This window comes from Euleptes europaea, chromosome 11 (assembly GCF_029931775.1).
Source record: "Euleptes europaea isolate rEulEur1 chromosome 11, rEulEur1.hap1, whole genome shotgun sequence".
Taxonomy (NCBI): domain Eukaryota; kingdom Metazoa; phylum Chordata; class Lepidosauria; order Squamata; family Sphaerodactylidae; genus Euleptes; species Euleptes europaea.
This window is the reverse complement of record NC_079322.1, coordinates 10,504,578-10,525,081: the sequence shown is the minus strand read 5'-3', so window position 1 is coordinate 10,525,081 and position 20,504 is coordinate 10,504,578. Positions and strand designations below refer to the sequence as shown.

The following is a 20,504-nucleotide window of genomic DNA, read 5'->3' as shown; positions in this document are numbered from 1 at the left end:
CAGACACTAGAGATGTTGCCTGCAGTTGCCTAGGCAATCCAAAATGGCAGCTGAGCTCTCATTATGCAATCTCACAAGACCTAGTCATTTAAAAGTTCTTTGGTCTTATTTTATCCCTTTTTAAAATTTAAGATGTCTGCAAACCTGGGGATATCTATACATGGCTATATGGTGCAAATATTGTCATCCATACAGTGGTGCCAAGTTCAGAATTATATATATGCTCATGCCTATGCATACTATAGACATATGCAGCATATTCTCAAGAATATACATATTGTTTAAATGTAATTCATTGAGCCCTCAATATGACATACTGTCTGTATGACTACCGTATTTTCCGGCGTACAAGACGACTGGGCGTATAAGACGACCCCCCATTTTTACAGTTAAAATATAGAGTTTGGGATTGTCCCGAGTCCGCGGCCTAGGGCCGGCCCTCAGGACTGCACCCCAACCCCGCAGCCACCCCCGCTCCTCCTGGGGCGGCTCAACCCCCGGGGAAACACCACCACTTACCGGGGCGGGAGAAAGAGGGGGCGGGGGCGGCCGGACAAGCTGGCAGAGCGCCGGGAGGTGGGGCTGGCAGGAGGAACAGGAGGAGGCCGGGGGCCAACCTCCCGGCATGGAAGAGTGTGTGCTGACCCGGAGCGGCGGGACGTGGCTCTCGGGGGGAGTCAGCGAGGGGAGAAGGGAGCGGGGAAGAAGAGGGGGACGGGGGCAAGAGTAAGGGCCCTCGAGAAGGGAGAGGCTAAAGGCGAGGGGAGGACTGAGCCGACGGCCCGCGGAGGGTGGGGCTAAAGGAGGGTTTGGAGGGGAGGGAAGCCTATAAAGACAGAACCTGAAGCAGAGGCCGGGGAGGAAAGGGGGCATGTTGGGTATGCTAGGCGGCAGCCAAAACACCCTGTGCCGGGAGAAGAGAGTGGCCACTCCAGCCCCGGCCAGCCGGCCAGCCAGCCACATGCCTGCCTTGAGCTGCCGCTGGAGCGCAGCCGAGCACTTCCCTCCGTGCACCCCGGCGCGCCTGGCTCCGACTCTGAGCCGGGCAGTAAGCGCCCTCGCCGGGCTCGCCTCCCCTCCCTCCTCTGGCGGACATGGACAGAACGGAGGCGGCTCCCCAGGCAGATTCTCCAGTCTGGCTCGGAATTCAGCATCCGGCGTATAAGACGACCCCTGACTTTTGAGAAGATTTTCCTGGGTTAAAAAGTAGTCTTATACGCCAGAAAATACAGTACATTACACTATTGAAGAGTTGAGATTTCAATGTTATAAAATTTATTTTGATATCAAAGTATTGTTAGCCCTATTGTTACTGTGTGAGACTATTTATGTCCAAATACCACAGACTTTTGCTTACCACAAAATTTGATTTTATTTTCAACTCCCCCTCCCACAACCTCTCAGGTGGCAAAAACTAGGGTACTAAGGTAGTTTGCAGCTTATTTGCACTCTCTCTCTTTCTCATATTGGCTACGTTCACAGTTTTTTGTGTAGGAAGCTACAGCATATATACTTTTAGTTTCTCTCAATTCTCCCCTAAAAGGTAGAAAAAATTGAGATTTTTAACCATGTCTTCAAAATTTTGGGAAATTTTACATCACTACACGTTACAGAGAATTCTGAAAATATATGAAAACTTGTGTACATCAGTATCATTGCCATGTAGTATATTATCTCACCAACTAATTGACTAGCCTCTGAAAGGCCATTGAGGCATATCAAAGTCCAAAAGGCAGTCCAGTGAACTCAAAAATCCCACAGGGGTAGTAAAAGCAGATTTGGCCCTGGCATTATTATTGAAAGGTATTTGCCAATACTCCTTAACTAGATCCAGGGTGGTAATGTAGGTAGTACCCCTACCTGAGCACTCATCTACCTGAGGCATTGGGAAAGTGTCAGGAGTTGTGATCACATTTAGATGATGGTAATCCACACAGAAATGAATTAAACCATCTGGCTTTAGTAATAACATCTCACATAACCATATGATGTTTTACAAATATACATATATCAGTTTTGCCATATACTTACTGATAGACATATATTTTAAACAAACTTATAACCCATCTAAGCACTTCCTTGGAGAACATAAGAATTCTACATTTTACCCAGCTCCTTGGACAATCTTCAGTCTGGAATAGAATAGAATAAGGTGATCCATGGAACACAAGATGCAAAAGAAGACTCAATCTACAAAATCACGAGGCAGTAATTACATAGATTGGACATACATTCAGTGCTATGTATGTGGTCCCCTACTGAAAAATGACATCTGAAGTATATCACAGGGTGCGAAGCAGGCAGGCACATCCTAATCTCTCACCATACAGAGGCCTCATGCCATTTCTATATAGGGCTTGAGAGCTCTCTGGATCAGAACAATGTCATATCTAGCTAACATGGGAATGAATCTCTCTCTCTCTCACACACACACACAAAATGTACCACTAATCTTCCTTCTAGCATTTCCTTTTATAAAACTAGCTGCTGAAAATTGGACAACTCCAGTATTGCAACTGCCATTTCATACCCAAAAAAACCTTCATGTATATCAGTACAGGAAAGACCATAGCCATTTTTTCCTAGTAAGAAAGCCAAGGCCTATGTGTAAATAGGTTCTGCACACAAAGCACTTCTTATACTGGTATATCCTCTTTTAGTCCACACAGCTCACATACTTGCTACTATTAAATACACAGCCTAAAACTACTGGGAGGCAAGGAGTGACATTTTCTTTTCAAAAGTACTATAGCTAAATTGAGAACTTATTCCGATAGTCACTAAACTGGGTGTGGTTTACTTAAGATCATCAAGAGTTGAAAATGGCATTATAACTCATAGATATTAAAAACAAAATTTTTAATTAAAAACATTTGTACTAGCCACAAACACCTTACAGCTGAAAAAATCAAGTGTTTTGTCTGTGTTTCAGGCATAAGGATTTTCACTGCAATAATGCTGTACAGAAAAAGAAACTTTCTCCTACACACATGAAAACTCATTTTAAAGAACGTATAGCTTGTTTATCTTAGAGGTTCATCTCAGTCTCAGACTTGGTGCTGGAGACCCCCCAGAATGACTGTTCTAACCTAGGGGACATCACCATATGCCAAAGGCACCTTGTCTGGGCTGATTCAGGATTTCGTAGCCTCCTTGACCACCATGTCCAGTGCACCTTCTGGTCTGTTTATGGATCATTTTGACTCAGTTACGGTGATGGGTGTCAACAGGATCCTGGGATCTGTGAATGCCACCACTTCCATTCTTGATTCCTGTCTGCCCTGATTACTGAAATCCTATAAGGAGCACACTAATGAGTCCCTGATGTCTACCATAAATAAGTCACTGGCTCAAGGCACCTTTCCTTCGTCACAAAAAGAGGTAGTTATCCATCCACTTTTCCAGTGTCATGTAGCGGTTAAGAGCAGTGGTTTGGAGCGATGAACTCTGGATCTGGAGAACCAGGTTTGATTCCCCACTCCTCCACATGAGTGGTGGGCGCTAATCTGGTGAACTGGATTTGCTTCCCCACACCTACACATGAAGCCAGCTTGGGCTAGTCACAGCTCTTAGAGCTCTCTCAGCCTCACCTACCTCACAGGGTGTCTGTTGTGGGGAGGGGGAGGGGATTGTAAGCTCGTTTGATTCTTCCTTAAGAAAGTCGGCATATAAAAACCAACTCTTCTTCTTCAAAGACCATCACAAGAGAAGGACAATGTGGCCAACTAATATGCAGTCTCTAATTTGTCCTTTCTGGGTAAAGTGATTGACAGAATAATTGCAGAATACCTCTAGTCTTCCTGAATGATCCTTCCTTTCAGCAATTCTTCTGAACAGTAACAGAAAAGCACAAAGATCTCTAAAGACAGTAATGATGAGCTGATTATGAAAGCAATCAATCTCATGGATTTTCAATACTATTTATACCCCTAGAAAACAAGTCAGAGATTTAAAAAAATTGTTATTATTATTAGCACGTAAGGTTTTATGACCATTCTAAGGGGACACGGGTAGAAACTACCTTAATAATCATTAAGATTTTAGCATTAAGTGCAGTTTAATGCCAAACAACATTTGTAATCGAAACAAGAAACATGTAAGTACAGACAGAGTTCTCTTTGAAGACCCCCCCCATGAAGCTGCAACAGCTAAAAGCAGCAAGTCACATTGTAAAGTGAACAGTGGTGAGTTTACTCAGTGCAACACAAACTGCTGCAGAAATTTTTTTTGAGGATAACTCTAAGACAGACAGACAGACCACCTCTATATCATAGCCAAGTAGCCAAATTCCCAGTGAATACATATCTGAAATTTCGCATGCTCCCGGAGAAACCTATTCAGATGCATCTGTTGAAAATGCCTTTCTTACAGACTCCCGTTATGTAAATATTTTGAATGTCCACACAAGATGCAATAGTAAATGAAAATGCAGTACGACAAGAATAGCCCCTTTAAAACTTTATATGTACCATATTAAGCTTGGATTACGAATGGAATGATATGGTAGCATCCCAAATGTTCCCAAGACTGCTTCACGTTATTACAAATAACATTTTGAACATTGTTCTACAACAGCAAATGGAAAACTAACAAACCAGGGAGAAAGGTTCTAGCCCAGCCCTTTCCCTGATGTGTTACTTCCCTGCTTCAGAAATTGCTTTGCATATGGGAGTGCCCAAACTGAAATGCCACACCTGTCATCTGACACTATGCAGTCTATTCTATCACCTCATTCTGCTATACATACAGACCCAGCCTTATTTATTTTTTATTTTATTAGATTTTTATCACAACCAAATCAAGGCACCAAGGCTCAAGGTGGCTTACATTTATATAATATCATCCAAGACATTTCAATTAAAATACATCAAAATTAATGATAAATTACAATTTAAAACCTATACTATCACAAGTTTAAAAGTTAAGAACCAAATTATCCAGATGCCACTCTGCATGCCAGTGCTGATAGCATGTCAGTCAGGGGAGAAGCCGAAGCATGCCAGATAAGGATCAGGCAAGAGACCAGCTATGATGGAACCATCGCTGCCCTCAACCGTAGGCCTGGCAGAACTGAGCTAAATCCCACAGGGCCTGGGTCTCCTTAGACCACTGCTTCCCAACCGGTGGTCTGCGGACCACTAGGGGTCCGGGAGAACTAAATTAAGGTCCGCGAAACAACGTTATAAACCCATAATAAATTAATATTTACGCGGGTGGTGTGGCGGCGGCTCGCGGGCGCAGAGTGCGGCGGCATACGGCGGTGACTCACGGGAGCGGCGGGCGGTGAGTAAGGAACATGCGGGGGCGAGGAGGCCGGGGGAGGGCGCAAGCGAGCCTCACGGCTCACGCCACTTCGCACACGCACGTAGCGCAAGTCATGTCGCACGCATTAAGTACCTACTTTGTTTTGCTCAGGGCTATGTCCGTGACTACTGTTTAGTGAAGTGATATGACGGTTCCAGAGTAACGGTAATTCCTTCAAATTTGTATTAACCTCTAACCTCTAAGATACCTGCGAAATATGTGCCATGCTCCCCCGCATCCTGCGGCGCACGCCATTTGGTGGCAGTACACGTAGTTCTGGTTCACTTTTCACTGAAGTTACACACTACTGGTAAATTGTTTTGAGCTATTGACCACTGTATCTCTTATAAAAAATCGTTATTCAATCACATACCATAGAGAAGGAGTTTTTATTTTTTAATTTGGATGTTGGATTTAGGATTTGGCGTGAAAAAAATAATAAAATATAATACTAGGTGGTGGTATAGCTGGGACCCATGGGTTCCAACCCCAAATGGCGTCCATTTGCGTGGGACCGTACGGTCCCAGACTGGGATGTGAGAGGCTAATTTCAATCAATCAACTCAGCCTATCGCAGTCCACTGCTGGACATTAGTGTATTAATTTATTGATTCAAAATGACATAATAATGTAAATGAATTTTGATTGCGTCTTTGTTTTATTTTCAGAGAATGGCGTCAAAAAAGAGAAAATACGACAATAGTTACATTAAATTCGGATTTACCTCCATTGAAAGTAATGGAGAAATAAAACCACAGTGCGTTATATGTGCCACCGTTCTCAGAAACAATGCTCTGAAGCCGGCAAAATTGAAACACCTCTTAGAAACGGTCCATCCTAATTTATCTGACCGACCACCTGAATTCTTTGAAGGTAAATTAGAGAATCTGGAAAAGATGAAACTCGGGCCTAGCGGTTCAAGATATGTGTCATCGGAAAAAAACATTAGTCGTGTCGTTTGAGATATCGAAATTGATAGCGCAATCAAAAAAACCACACACAATAGGAGAAACACTCGTCAAATCTTGTTTGATGATAGCTGTCGAAGAAGTTTTAGGGATGGAAGCCAAAAAGAAAATACAAGAACAACACGGTAAAAGCTCAAATTGAAATTATGTCAAATGACATCAAGGAGCAGCTTGTTTTGAAAATAAAAAATTCGCCATGTTTCGCTTTGCAGTGTGATGAATCGACAGACGTTTCTAATTGCAGTCAGTTGCTCGAATTTGTCCGCTTTTTAGACGACAACAACACTATTAAAGTGGAATCATTGATTTTGCGGAAACTGGAAACGACGTCAAAAGGTATCGATGTCATGAATATAATAGCGGAGTATTTTGAGAAACATAGCATTATGTGGGAAAAGCTCGCTGGCTTCTGTACGGATGGCGCTCCAGCCATGTTAGGATCACTCTCCGGTCTAGCAACATTAATAAAACAGAAGAATCCTTCAGCAATAACAACTCATTGTATCATACATCGTCAGGCGTTAGCTTTCAAGACTCTTCCTAAAAGCCTTGTTAATACCATGGAAATGGCCATAAAAGTGGTCAATGTTATTAAAAGCAGCGCCTTAAATACACACCTTTTAAAAAAACTGTGCACTGAAATGGACTCCGATCATGAGACTCTTCTTTTCCACACCGAAGTTCGTTGGCTATTGAAAGGCAATATGCTGGGAAGGTTATTTGAACTAAGAAAAGAGGTTGAGCTGTTTCTAGCCGAGAAGAAAATTAAAGATTTACAAGAGCAGTTTTCTGATTCGAAAAGTCAGATGCATTTGGCTTATCTTGTGGATATTTTCTCACATTTGAATAAACATTTGCTGTTGAAGAGGTTGCAGAAGAAATCCAGGAAGAGCTCGTTGAATTCCAAAATGATAGGCACTGTAAGGATGCATTTGAATCAGTTTCTCTTGAAGAGTTCTGGTGTAAAAAAGCAATTTCATATCCTATAGTTCGGGGATTCGCCTTGCGATATCTTATGCTCTTCTCCACAACTTATTTATGCGAACAAGGGTTTTCTGCTTTGCTTATAATTAAGAACAAGACCAGAAATCGATTGGAAGTAAGTGATGATATTTGTGTAGCTCTGAGCAACAGTATTAGCCCAAGAATTGCCCAGCTTGTAAAAAGGATGCAAGCTCAAAAATCACATTGATTTTCAATTAAAAGTTCTCTATTATAAAAAATATATTCAAATATTATTCTAAGTTTAATGTTTAACTAATGATTAAAGTTTATTTTCAAATTCTCGGAATTTTTATTTTGAACATTGGGGTCCCTTCACCGAACAAAAAAGTCCTAGTGGTTCCTGGTCAAAAAAAGGTTGGGAACCACTGCCTTAGACAGAGAGTTCCACCAGGCTGGAGCCAGAGCCAAAAAAGCTGTGGCCCTGGTTGAGGACAGCTGGATACTTCTCCAAGAAAAACATGTGGAATATCAGTATTTTCCATTGGTTTATATGCCTGGATTATATTTTTAAAATGATCAAACCAATCTGACATACAACCAGACCACTGAATAGCCTATCTTTATAAACGTATCTAGGTTAAAATGATACTTCTCTGTTCAGCATACTCAACCTGTGCCTGACTTGGGCCTTTTATGCATGGTCTGTTTCTGCTGGATCTGCTGCTCTCTAACTGCACAGTATTTGCAAATTCTAAAAACACTACACACAGGGGCTTTTTGCCCCGAAGAAATTCCAGGAGTACCTTGTGATCCATTATATATCCCCAGCAAAAATGCAAAGCTTCTGAACCACGCATGAGTCCCTACCCCCTGATAATGCTGCTTTGCAATTGGCTGTGATTTTTTTAATATATATCACCAGCCCCTGCCAGCCCCACAGTGGATTTTTTCATTTTATCTGAACCGAGTGGCCATTTTACAGTCAAAGCAGAGGAGGTTCTGGACAACACCACGCCCCCCCAACCAATTTGTTTCTGCGTAACTCAATGTAGGGGTCATAAGAACACTCTTACAGTCATTTGTGACATTCATTGTCCCAGCAGTAGTGTTGCACTCACAAGCGAACAAAAAAAGGCTTTCATTCCTATAAAAAAACATGTATAAGAGGAGGGTGGCAAATCAGCCAGCTCTGCTCCATCCTGCCCATAACTGAAAGTGACCCACACTCACTGTGAAACTGACCAAAAGCAGCCACATAGGTTGTTTGTGATTATTTAAGTGTTCTCTCAACTGTTTGATCTGATACTGACCCACACTCACTGTGAAATTGACCAAATAAGCAGCCTCATGGTTTCTCTCACTAGTGCACTGGATAATGGCTTTGAGGGGAGAGGTTGGATGAGGGGGACGGACACGTGGGAGGAAGAGGCGAGAATGAGCATGGGGAGAAAAACCCAAAGTGACAAGAATGCACAGGACCAGCTTTCAATTTGGGATCAAAGCAGGCTTTAAACTTGGGGCAAAACAGCATCCTGAAAACATGGGGGAAACACGAGGGGAGAGCAAGGCGACTTCTGAAGGTTGGGAAATACATGCATAATTAAAACGATACAAAATACAGAACCGAGGCTATGAAACTTATAGTAAAGAAATAACAGCACCACGAGGCCACCAAGTATATAGAAGATCCTAAATAACAACTTTATAATCCAATCCCAAAATATCAATGCACAACTCTATAAAAATACTACTAAGGATAACATTATAAATCCCATTCAAAACCACATGAAATACTCCATGAGTTCTTCATGTATATAATTAGTCTAATTCAAATCCAATGTGCATGAAAAAAAAATGGTTGAAATTAAAGTGAAGCCCCAAAGTAGTCGTGGTGTGACTACGATGGGAACAACTCATGCATAAAAGGCCTATGAGCCTTACTTGTTTGTTTCCAGTATAAATTTATGGGAGTTCTCAGATGGCAGAGTTAACAAAAATCAGGAGGGGAAAAGGAGTGGGTCTCTGTTATGTCTAATATATAATCAACAGTGCAAGTAACTCAAGTCTCCTAATATTGGCTATAAACTGTAACGAAGAAAATACAATTTGGCTCTTGAAAAGATGAGATAAATCCTAATCCGTGTCATTTTTCCACACCAATTTTCCTACTATGGATAATTAATCAATATGAGTAGAGCAGCTTTAACATAGTGCAACAGTAGTACCATTTTAAAGACAAACTTACTTCTGGCGGAGAAGTTCTAAATGTAGATATCAGGTATTGTATTTCACAGCACTCCCCCACCATGCCATGCAATCTCTCTGACTCATGTGTTGGCATGCACTAAATCTCTGGCTCCTTTCATTTCTGATGCTGTAATGCCGAAACTATGACAACGATACACTATTCACAAGATTACTTGCTTAGCGATAAGCAATCTACTACACACAACCCAGAAAACATATTTTACATTAACTTAAGTTTTCCAGCAAATTACATTACAGGTTTATTATAGGGTACTGCAGCAGAATCTCCTAATTGTTTGCATTTCTACTATATAAATGGCCAACTACTTAAGCTGAGTTTTATAGGACTCTGTTTCCCAGAAATCCCCTGCCCCCAAAAACCCATCATTTGGCTCTATCCACAAAATATTTTGTAATAGCACCACTCCTATAATTACTGTGGACACTGCCCTTGCCAAGTTAAACCAGTTTTTAACAAGCTGTGTGACTATTTCATATATGACACAAAAGTAGGTATTGGTAACACACAAGTGATTGATAAATCTTTGCCCCATGCTTCCAGATTCTTTTCTGAAGGGAGGTCTTCGGCAGTTTCCCCAGGAGGAAATTTGCATGTCACATTGTGAGTACATACATCCTCCAACGTGGCATAGTAGTTAAGAGCAGTGAACTCCAATCTGGAGAACAGAGTTTGATTCCCCATTCCTCCACATGAGCGGTGGATTCTAACTCTGGTGAGCTGGGTTTGATTCCCCACTCCTCCACATGAAGCCTGCTGGGTGACCTTGGGCCAGTCACAGTTCTCTCTGAACTCTCTCAGCTACACCTACCTCACAAGGTGTCTATTGTGGGGAGAGGAAGGGAAGATGATTGTAAGCCGCTTTGAGACTACTTAAAAGGTAGAAAAAAGTGGGGTATAAAAACCAACTCTTCTTCTTCCTGAAGATGAAATGGACCAAGTCCTTGTTCATACAAGACACTGAGACTATGGCTTGACTAGAGCCTAACTAAATGATATGCTGGGTGATCTGTGGGTGGGTCTTCCCAACTTTTAAAATAAAATAAAACAGCAGCAAAGGGCCCTGATGAAAAGGGGACACAGCACAGGGTGGAGAAGGGGTTTAACCTTTCCCCACACAGCCCTCCCAGCATCTCATGTGGGAGATGTTAAAATGCATTACTAAAGTTAACTCCATTTTGTCACTGGTAGTAATAACTCATACATTCTAAAAATCTGACAAAGATGACACATGCTGAATTAAAGTGGCAAAGCTCCAGTTGGCTGTGCCTTTGACTTATTTTAAAACAAAGACCTGTATCAATTTTCACATGCACTGTGCCATGTAATACTTTACAATACATCCACAGTAATGCATACAATACAGATTTCCTATATATAATGTTTTGCCAATAATTCTGTTCACCTCCAATCATGATGCCTAATAACAGTAATGCTATTCAGGGCTTTGTTTTATTTTTTTAAGGGCCAGTAGCTCCAAATTCCACATATTCCCCTCTCCCTCTGCAGATCCCCACTAGGCTGTTCCTGAGGGTCCATTCTCTCTTTCTAAGGCTGAGTGGAGTGGGCCAGCACGCAAGGATCAGGGCTTGAAAGCGAGCCCCTCAAAAAAAAGGTGTTGGTATTGGTTAGTGCCATCACACACAAAAAAACCCTGATGCTATTAATGATTAACCTGCCAGAAACAATGGTAGCTTGCTTAAAAGTTATGCTAAAAAAGTGAACAAGGTCAGTATAACTTACTGTTGTAGGCTACTGCTGCTGCATGTGAAATGACAAATCGAAGACCTCCTTTTATATAATGTATTTTTTCTATGCAAGCAAACATTCTCAAAGATATAGAAATAGATAATAATAGCCACCAAAAGTATGACTCTTTTATATTACATGCAAACCAATAAAATAATCCAAATTATATCTGCCCCCCCCACATTCTAGACTAAAAGATGCAATTTCCCACCTGTATCAGATAGAAAGACTAGACATTCAACACTCAGCCAGTTGGGAGGGGGGCAAGTAGTACATCATACCAGAGTTAGTAAGTTCCTAAAGAAAGTGGTAGTACCTACTGGTATTAAAGATGTAGGAGACTATATTATTTATTAAAGTATTTATGTTCTGCCTTTCAATTTTCTAACGTCGACAACAAGGCTAAAAGAATAATTTGAAACAGGCAATACCATTTAAAAATAAAACAAGAAGGCAGCAGGTCCACAGGAATTGGACAAGACAGAAGTGTGGGAACAAATGTGGTATAATGGTTAGTGTTTGACCAGAACGGGAGAGAGAGAGTACAAATCTACACTCAATCATGAAATTTACTAGGTGAGTATGGGACACCCACTCTCTCTCTGTATAAACTATATCATAAGGTTGTTGCAAAGATAAAATGGAAAACGACCAATATATGCCCCCATGAACTCCTTGGAGGAAGGGTGGAATCAATATGTAATATATGGATGACAGAAGAGTACCATTTGTGGGAGTAATTCAACATACAGCCATCTGAACATTTCTTAAATTACACTGCCTTTATCAGCATCTAAATGGCAGAAAAGGAGCAAATGAGGGATTTCACAGTACTGCTAAAAAGGCCCTGTCCTCCATATTCTCCCACATTACTTCTGATGGTAGGGGCACACAAAGAATGGACTCAGAGGAAGATCTTGATGTGTGAGTTGGTTTTATGTCAGAGGAGGTAAATCTTTAACTATCCCCAGGCACAAGCCAATCATGATAATAGAAACAGAGAGCTGGAAGGGACCTCAAGGGTCATCCAGTCCAACTCCCTGCACAATGCAGGAAATTCACAACTCCCCCCCCCCCCAATCCCCAGTGATCCCTGCTCTATACCCAGAAGATGGCAAAAAAATATCCAGGATCCCTGGCCAATCTGGCCTGGAGGAGAAAAAAATTCTGATCCCAGAGTGGCAATTGGCATTACCCTAGGCATGTAAGAAAGGGCCACGAGAGCCAACCACAGACTCCTCCCTTCCTGCCCTCCTTCTCATGATTTGCCTAAGTTCACAGAATCAGCATTGCTGACAGACGACCATCTAGCCTCTGCTAAAAAACCACTGAAGAAGGAGAACCCACCATCTCTCAAGGATGCCTGTTCCTCTGAGGAACCACTTTAACTGTCAGGAAGTTCTTCCTAATGTTTAGCTAAAAACTCTTTTGATTTAATTTCAACGTGTTGGTTCTGGTTCAACTTTCTGGGGCAACAGAAAACAACTCTGCTGCTCTATCCTGTATATGACAGTCCTTCAAATACTTGGCTATCATATCACCCCTCAGTCGTTCCCTCTCCAGGCTAAACATACCCAGCTCCTTCAACCTTTCCTCATAGGACAAGTACTTTAAACTGAACCTGGAAACAAACTTGGCAGCTAATGCAAAACCCTCAAAATCAGTGTCCCTCCTCCCTCCCACTTCTATATATACTGTTTCTCTAAGTTGATGTGTGTCAGCAGCAAACTGTACCCAGACTCTCCAGATGACCTTCCACAGCATGTTCACGTAAATGTTAAACAGCATAAAAGACAAACAAGATCTGACAAGACCAACAGAATGGAACGGAGCAGCAGCTATCCAGCATCACTGCCTGAAATTTGTCCAATGGGAAGGACCAGAACGACTACAAAACTGTACCCCACAGACCTATCCAGGCAAGACACTGCAGAAGGATAACCATGACTGATGGTATCAAACACAACTGCAACATCTATGAGAACCAACAGGAGTCCATTCCGCATCTCCACTTCCTCGGGTAGGTCACCTATTAAATGAACTAAAGCGGCTTCACAGTGCAGTCCTAAACAGAGTTACACACTTCTGAGGCAACTGGCTTCAATAGAAGGGTATAACTCTGTTTAGAACTGCACTGTAAGCCACCAGATCAGAAGCCAGTCTGAAACCAATACCATCCATGAACCATTAGAGCTGAATCATTGCTACAGTTTCTAGACCTTGCCTAAACACTCAAAAGGAGCCCCGTGGCGCAGAGTGGTAAGCTGCCCTACTGCAGTCCAAAGCTTTGCTCACGACCTGAGAGTTCAATCCCGACAGAAGTCGGGTTCAGGTAGCCGGCTCAAGGTTGACTCAGCCTTCCATCCTTCCGAGGTCGGTCAAATGAGTACCCAGCTTGTTGGGGGTAAAGGGAAGATGACTGGGGAAGGCACTGGCAAACCACCCCGTAAACAAAGTCTGCCTAGAAAATGTTGGGATGTGACATCACCCCATGGGTCAAGAATGACCCGGTGCTTGCACAGGGGACCTTTACCTTTTTTAAACACTCAAAATTGAAAACTGAACTGAAGTTGTTAATATATAACATGCTCTTTAGAAATGGCCTCGCCATAGTCTTTTTGATCACAGTAAAGACTTTGCAGCCTTAAAGAGCCTCTGGTGATGGTGGTGGAAAGTGCCATCAAGTCACAACCAACTTACAGCAACTGCTCATAGGGCTTTCAAGGCAAGAGATGAAAAGAGATGGCTTGCCATTGCCTTCCCTCTGCATAGCAATCCTGGTGCTCTCCCATCCAATACCAAGGCTGACCCTCCTTAGCTTTTGAGATCTGATGGGATCAGGCTAGCCTAGGCCATACGGATCTCTATAAGCCTCTATAACTCATCAATCCTGTCTTCCTCAGAAGTCAAATTAGCCAAAGATGGGCATGAGTTCGAAGATCCTAGGAGTGGGTTTCACATCTCTAAGGATCCTGCTCACTTCTACAGGTTGCACAAAATGAAAAATATCCATCAAAGCAGGCCCAGAAGAACCTCCAGATATAGCCAGGACACTATCTGAAGATAAAATTGCATTTTGATTGGAACAGAAGCAAACAAGATACCTGCAAAACATTTAGCAGCAGGCCACTGAGTGTTCCTCTAACTCCCTATTCAGACTCAGATGGCATCTCGCCATCCAGAAGAATTTACTGTGTAGATGCAGGAGTGCAACACTTTCTTTGCTGCCACTACCTCCAAGGAATACCCACATACTACAATTCAAACTACAGCAAAGAGTTACCTTGTGCTTTTGGGCATGCTTGAGGGTACAATTCTGAGTACATAGTGGCCTCCTTCATAATTGCTGCTACTTAACAAAATTCACATGATTATCATGAGAGATCTGGAAAAATTCACCACCAAGTTAAATTTTTACCATGAGCCTCTGTCATCCTTGCTCCATTTTTTCCTCACAGCAGCCCTATGAGGTAGGTTAGGCTTTGACTGGCCCAAAGTCACCCAGCAAGCTTCCACAGCAGAACAGGGATTTGAAGCTGGATCTCCAAGATCATAGTCTAACACACTAACCCAGGGGTCGGCAAACTCATTAGTCAAAAGAGCCAAATATCACCAGTACAACGATTGAGATTTCTTTTGAGAGCCAAATTTTTTAAACTTAAACTATATAGGTAGGTACACTGTTTATTAACTTAATAAACTTTAGTTTTAAGTCTTAATTAAACTACAGGTACACTGAATAAAACTTGATATCATACTTAATAGTGATCTTATTTATTGATAAAAATTAAATTGTAAGTCCCTGCCATTTCCCCCTCCCCATCCGGCGTCCTCGTCTGGAGACCTGGTCTACAGCCATAAAAGCCTATTGATAGACCTGGCCTCCGGCTGAGTCCCATTGGGAGGCCAGGACTACCCATTGGCTTTCTTGGCAGTAGACCTGGCCTCCGGAAGCCCATAGAAGCCAATTGGTAGACCTGGCCTCTGAAGGGGGACTTTTTCCCCTCCTCGGAGTCCAGGTCTACCGCCAAGAAAGCCAGTGGGTAGACATGGCCTCCCAACGGGACTCAGCCGGAGGCCAGGTCTACCAAAGGAAGCCCGCCCCGCCCAACAGCTGATAGGCGGGCGGGGGGGCAGGAACCGCCAAGCTGCCCACCCAGCAATCACGCAGCTAGAGGGGAGGGAAGGCTTAGCCTCCCAACCATTGAAGGCAAGGGAAAGGGGGCCCGGCCATTCTCCACGGCGGGGGGGGGGGAGACAGCGCACCCGCTCGCCTGCTCTCTCACTCTCTCTCTCTCAGGCGCGCCGGCTCCGCAGCCCGGCTGCCAGCGCGAGCAGGCACGAGGGCAGGGGCTCCGAACCAAGTTCGGAGAGCCACACTCAACGGGCCAAAGAGCCGCATGTGGCTCAGGAGCTGCAGTTTGCAGACCCCTGCACTAACCACATGACAACTACACAGTTATGAGTCTTCATTATAATACCTCATGGTAAGAACATAAAAACATAAGAAAAGCCCTGCTGGATCAGACCAAGGCCCACCAAGTCTAGCAGTCTGTTCACACAGTGGCCAGCCAGGTGCCTCTAGGAAGCCCACAAACAAAATGACTGCAGAAGCATCTTGCCTGTGTTCCACAGTACCTAATATAATAAGCCAAGAACATGTTCTATTGAATGTTCATAAAAGTTTCAGATATTAAAATAAAAAGAATTAATTCAACGCTATCAAAATTCCCAACCGCTTTTTGCTCTGTACCAAATTCTACCTACTATCTGGAATGTGACCATGGTAATTATCCATAATTAAGATATGGATGAGCCTAGAGAATATGGCCTTTTAGTATTAAGATGAGCTTTAATATACTCAGTCAAAACATTAATCCTAACTCCCATTTTACCCCAGTTCGAATGCTACAATTCTAATTTTGTTAAAATGTCAATTTTCTACTGAAAAATAAAAATAACTGTCAAATGAGGAAATTACAAACTTACCTGCCACATTCTTTAGAACGTAACCACTTCTAATTGTGAATGCATACTGCTATTATCTTGCCAGAGATTACAAATGCTAACCTGTACAGACAGATGTGTATTCTCTAATGTGTGACATTAGCTACAACTATTACTAACAGCTACTTTAATGTCATGTCACCACACAAAATAGGACAGCTCATGATTCAGCCCATCAAAACTCACAGTATCATTTCTTCCATCTTTTATTCAGATTACTTGGGGAGGGGCCGTGGCTCAGTGGTAGAGCATCTGCTTGGCATGCAGAAGGTCCCAGGTTCAATCCCCGGCATCTCCAGTTAAAGGGACTAGGCGAGCAGGTGATGGGAAAGACCTCTGCCTGAGACCCTGGAGAGCCGCTGTCGGTCTGAGTAGACAATACTGACTTTGATGGACCCAAGGGTCTGATTCGGTATAAGGCAGCTTCATGTGTGTTCATGTGTACTTGCAATCTAACACCTCAACTTTATTGTTTCTCTTAAAATATGTTAATAACACTCAGTATTTGCAAAATTATTCTCAAGGAAAATTAAACATTTGACAGCAATTACATTTTTTAAAAAATACCAACATATTCTGCAGATCAAGACAATACACTGTATCAGAATTACCTAAGCATGGAGAGGTTTTTGGCTTGACTAGCTCAAGATTATCCAGTGACCCCCTCCTATTTGAACCGGATATTCCATGTCCTACACCATAACCACAACACCACACTGGTTCTCCAGTGAAGGTCCCCTCTTACTTTATTCCAGAATTTGGAACACAAGCACAAAAACCCCAGCAGTTTCTTCTTTCTCGTTCTCTGACCGGCAACACCTTAATCCTATCTATTCCATAACTCAAAACACATTGGTTTTCTTCCTATCCTCACAGGGACTCCAAAATGTTTTTACCTTGTTTCATTTACAAGAGTTGCAAAATGCAGAATTTAATTACTACTCAAGACAGCCTAAGATAGGATAGTAGGAATGTCTGGCTAAGAATAGTATTCTCCCCCCCCCCCCATCCCATTAATTGCAACCTCATTTCTTAGAAAAAGGGAGGACCCATGAGACAGAGATTTCCAAAGGGAATATCTAAAAATTATTACTGGGAAACACTGAAATAAAGCTTTGCAGAATGCCAAGTTATCCAGTTTGAACGTTTTATTCTTGCAACCCATTCAAATTAAATCACACCCTTTTTCTGAACTCGCTAGGGTCCCATAAACTACAGAACATACCGAATACACTCTTTTGACTACAAAGTTTCTTCACCTAATATTAAGATTATGAATCACACCCACACCATTGTTCCTTCTGGCTCCGTCAAGGGCTCCTAGCGCTAAGATGCTGTGATCAATTCTGTGGCAAATCATGTGATTGGGCCCAGGGTACTAAAGTCTATTTCCAGTAAGGCTGGCAAAATTATCCCAAGCCCATCCCTGCTTTGAGAGACAAATCAGATGTGAATTTTCCTGCTCCGCTTATATATACACACCACCTGCATGGATGTATCTATTATACTTCACTAACACCTAAAGTGGATTCACAGAGACAAGTATGTGGTTGCTCTTGATTCGACTCATTAAACACTATTCAGGAGACTAAAAACAAAGCCTATACTTTAATTTCCCAGTTACGTGAAGGATAACTGCAATCATGATGCAGTCTTGTAAATATATCACCCACTCTCTCTGTGCGTGGGGGGGGAGGGGGTAATCCTCCTTCTCCCCTCTCTGTCCACACTGGCAAAATTCCACCTTTACCAATCTGGAACTATCACCCTTCATTCAAAGCCTCCTATACAGATTAGAACCCGTACTCCCAAAAAAACGTGAGTGCCTGTCCAAGATGAGATTTAAATAGGGCTGCCAATTCTGGGTTAGGAAATTCCTGGAGACTGGGTGGGGTGGAGCCTAGGGAGGGAAGGGAAGGGTAGGATATAATGGGGTGGAACCTAGGGAGGCAACTCAGTAGGGTACAATGCCATAGATGTCACCCTCCAAAGCAGCCATTTTCTGCAGGGAAACTGATCTCTGTAACCTGGAGACCAGCTGTAATTCCAGGATAGGGATGCCAAAGTCCAGGTAGGACCAGGGGATCCCTGGAATTACAGGTCATATCCAGACGCCAGAGATCAGTTCCCCTGGAGAAAATGGATGCTTTGGAGGGTGGAATCTATGGCATTGTACCCCACTGGGGTCCCTGTCCTCTCCAGGCTCCATCCCCAAATCTCCAGGAGTTTCCCAATCTGGATCTGGCAACCCAACCCCAACCCCCTGCCAGTGGCCAGGGGGAACCTGGCAACCCTATCACAGGAGATTTCCACCCACCACCTAGACACCGGCAACCCTAATTTAAGAGCCCGGGAAGGATGGCCATCTTTTAAATAGTTCCGAATCGCCAAACCTGTTACGTTTCTGCCTGCTAAAAGGTGCCACATCACTTTTTTGTAAAAGTTGTAGCGTTATGGGAAAGACCAAAAGGCACAGCGAAGCACTGCTCGTAAACCCAGTCTTTCAAGTCCTTTCTCTCCCCCCAAGGACTGCGCACCTGAGCCTGCCTGCCTACCTGCTGGCCTCTCCCCCGGGCCTGAGTCTGCCCTTTCCCCTCCCCCGCTGTCACTCCAGGCCCCGCCTCGGCCTCCCTCATTGACAGGCGCTCCGAAGGGCCCTGCCCCGCCCCGCCCTCCCAGCTGCCCGCCGGGCTCCAGCTCCTCCCGGCCCTGTCAACAGCTGAGGAGGCCGCGGGGGCGGCGAGGGGGGGGCGAAACCCCCGGGGAAGCTCCTCCGGGGCCTTCGAGGTTGCAACACCGGCTGAGGAGAACCCCGGGGGGGGGGGGAGATGTCACGCGAGAGAGACAGAAATGGCGCCCCCTGTTCTTTTTCTCCCGCCAGGCGAGGCAGAAACCCAACCAGGCCGCTGCCAAAAAGCCTCCTCCGTCTCGCTTTGGCCGCCCTGTCAGAGGCAAACAGGTGGCCGCTCGCTTCCCTCACTCCCTCCTCGGCCTTAAAACTTGACCGGGGATTAAATCCCCACACAAATCGGGGGGGGGGGGGGTGTGTGGAGAGCGAGAGAGAGGCGGTTGGCGCCGCGCTCCGGACAGCCCCTCGGCGGAAAGGGGGAGGCCGCGAAAAGGCGCGCTTTTTCTGGGCCCGGGGGCGTGGGGGGGGGGCCCGGCCGCGCGCCCCTTTCTGCGCCGCCGCGCGCGGCCCGCTCCAAAGCCCGCTCAATCCCGCCTCTGAGGCGCGCGTCAGCCCGCCGGGCATCAAGCCGTGCACACGTCGCCCAACTCTGCAGGCGCCTGCAGAAGATTGCAAGAGAGAGAGAGAGAGAGGGAGAGAAGGGCGAAAGCGGGCGTTCCCCTCCCCCCCCCCAGGGCCGGTGCCTAGGGCGCAGACCTCAGAGGGGCGCAGAACTGGCCCGAGGGGCACCGTTTTAAACTGATTACTTTCTTGAAAAAAATGCAACTGACAATTTATGTATTTTTTTTTTTATTTTAAGATAAGGGCCACAACGCCGCTATGGAATATAATTCATTACAACGTCTTATGAAAAGTTTTGTAGGAATGCATCAGGCTTTTTTTTCCCATCTGTTTTTGAAAACTGGTTAGCAGTGGGGTGGGCGAGAAGGGGTGCGTCTCGCCTAGGGCGCAAAAAAGGACTGGCACCGGCCCTGCTTCTTTCCCCCTCTCCCCCCCCCCGCCCCCCATACCCTCACCCAGGCATCGCAGATAAAACCCCCGCCTTGCAAGCTCTGCCCTCCATTGCTTACCCGCTGGGAGGTTTGCAGTCCGCGGGGCGCAGCAGCGTCGCCTCCATGGGCGGCTGCGGCAGGCGAGGTCTCCTTTTGAATGAAGGCGGCGCTGGATCCGGATCAGATGCCGCCGGGCGGCGGGGCGAGGAGGAGGAGGAGGAGGGCCACGGGAAAGGCGGCCGCCCCCGCCGCGGAGCCGCGGTCTCGCCCTCCGTCCCTCCCTCCCTCCTTTCATCCGCGCCGCGCCATCCCGGGCGTGCAGCGGCTGCAAGGAGGCGGAGAGGGGAGAGAGCCGGGCACGTTTCTCCCTCGGAGGGCCTGGGTGGGTGGGTGGGGGGTGCCGGGCGAGGGCGACCACTCCGCCGGCAGGGAGGAGAGCCGCCGGGATATTCTAGCCGAGCGCTGAGCCTCGGCTTGCCTGGCGGGGGAAGGCGGCGGAGAGGGGAGCGATGAAATATTCATCCTCCCAGCCCGGGTTTCCTTTCCGACACCGAGCAAGAGGCTCAGGTTCGGTGGCAGGCCTC

General features: G+C 44.9%; 1 protein-coding gene across 1 annotated transcript in view; it reads right to left on the bottom strand.

Moving 5' to 3' along the window:
- COBL (cordon-bleu WH2 repeat protein) overlaps positions 1 to 20,045 on the bottom strand; it is a 255,876-nt gene extending 235,831 nt beyond the window's left edge. Inside the window, exon 1 of the mRNA XM_056857870.1 lies at positions 19,999 to 20,045. Coding sequence (XP_056713848.1) covers positions 19,999 to 20,045 — 47 coding nt within the window. The remainder of the gene's footprint in view (positions 1 to 19,998) is intronic.
- Positions 20,046 to 20,504: the final 459 nt, after the last annotated feature.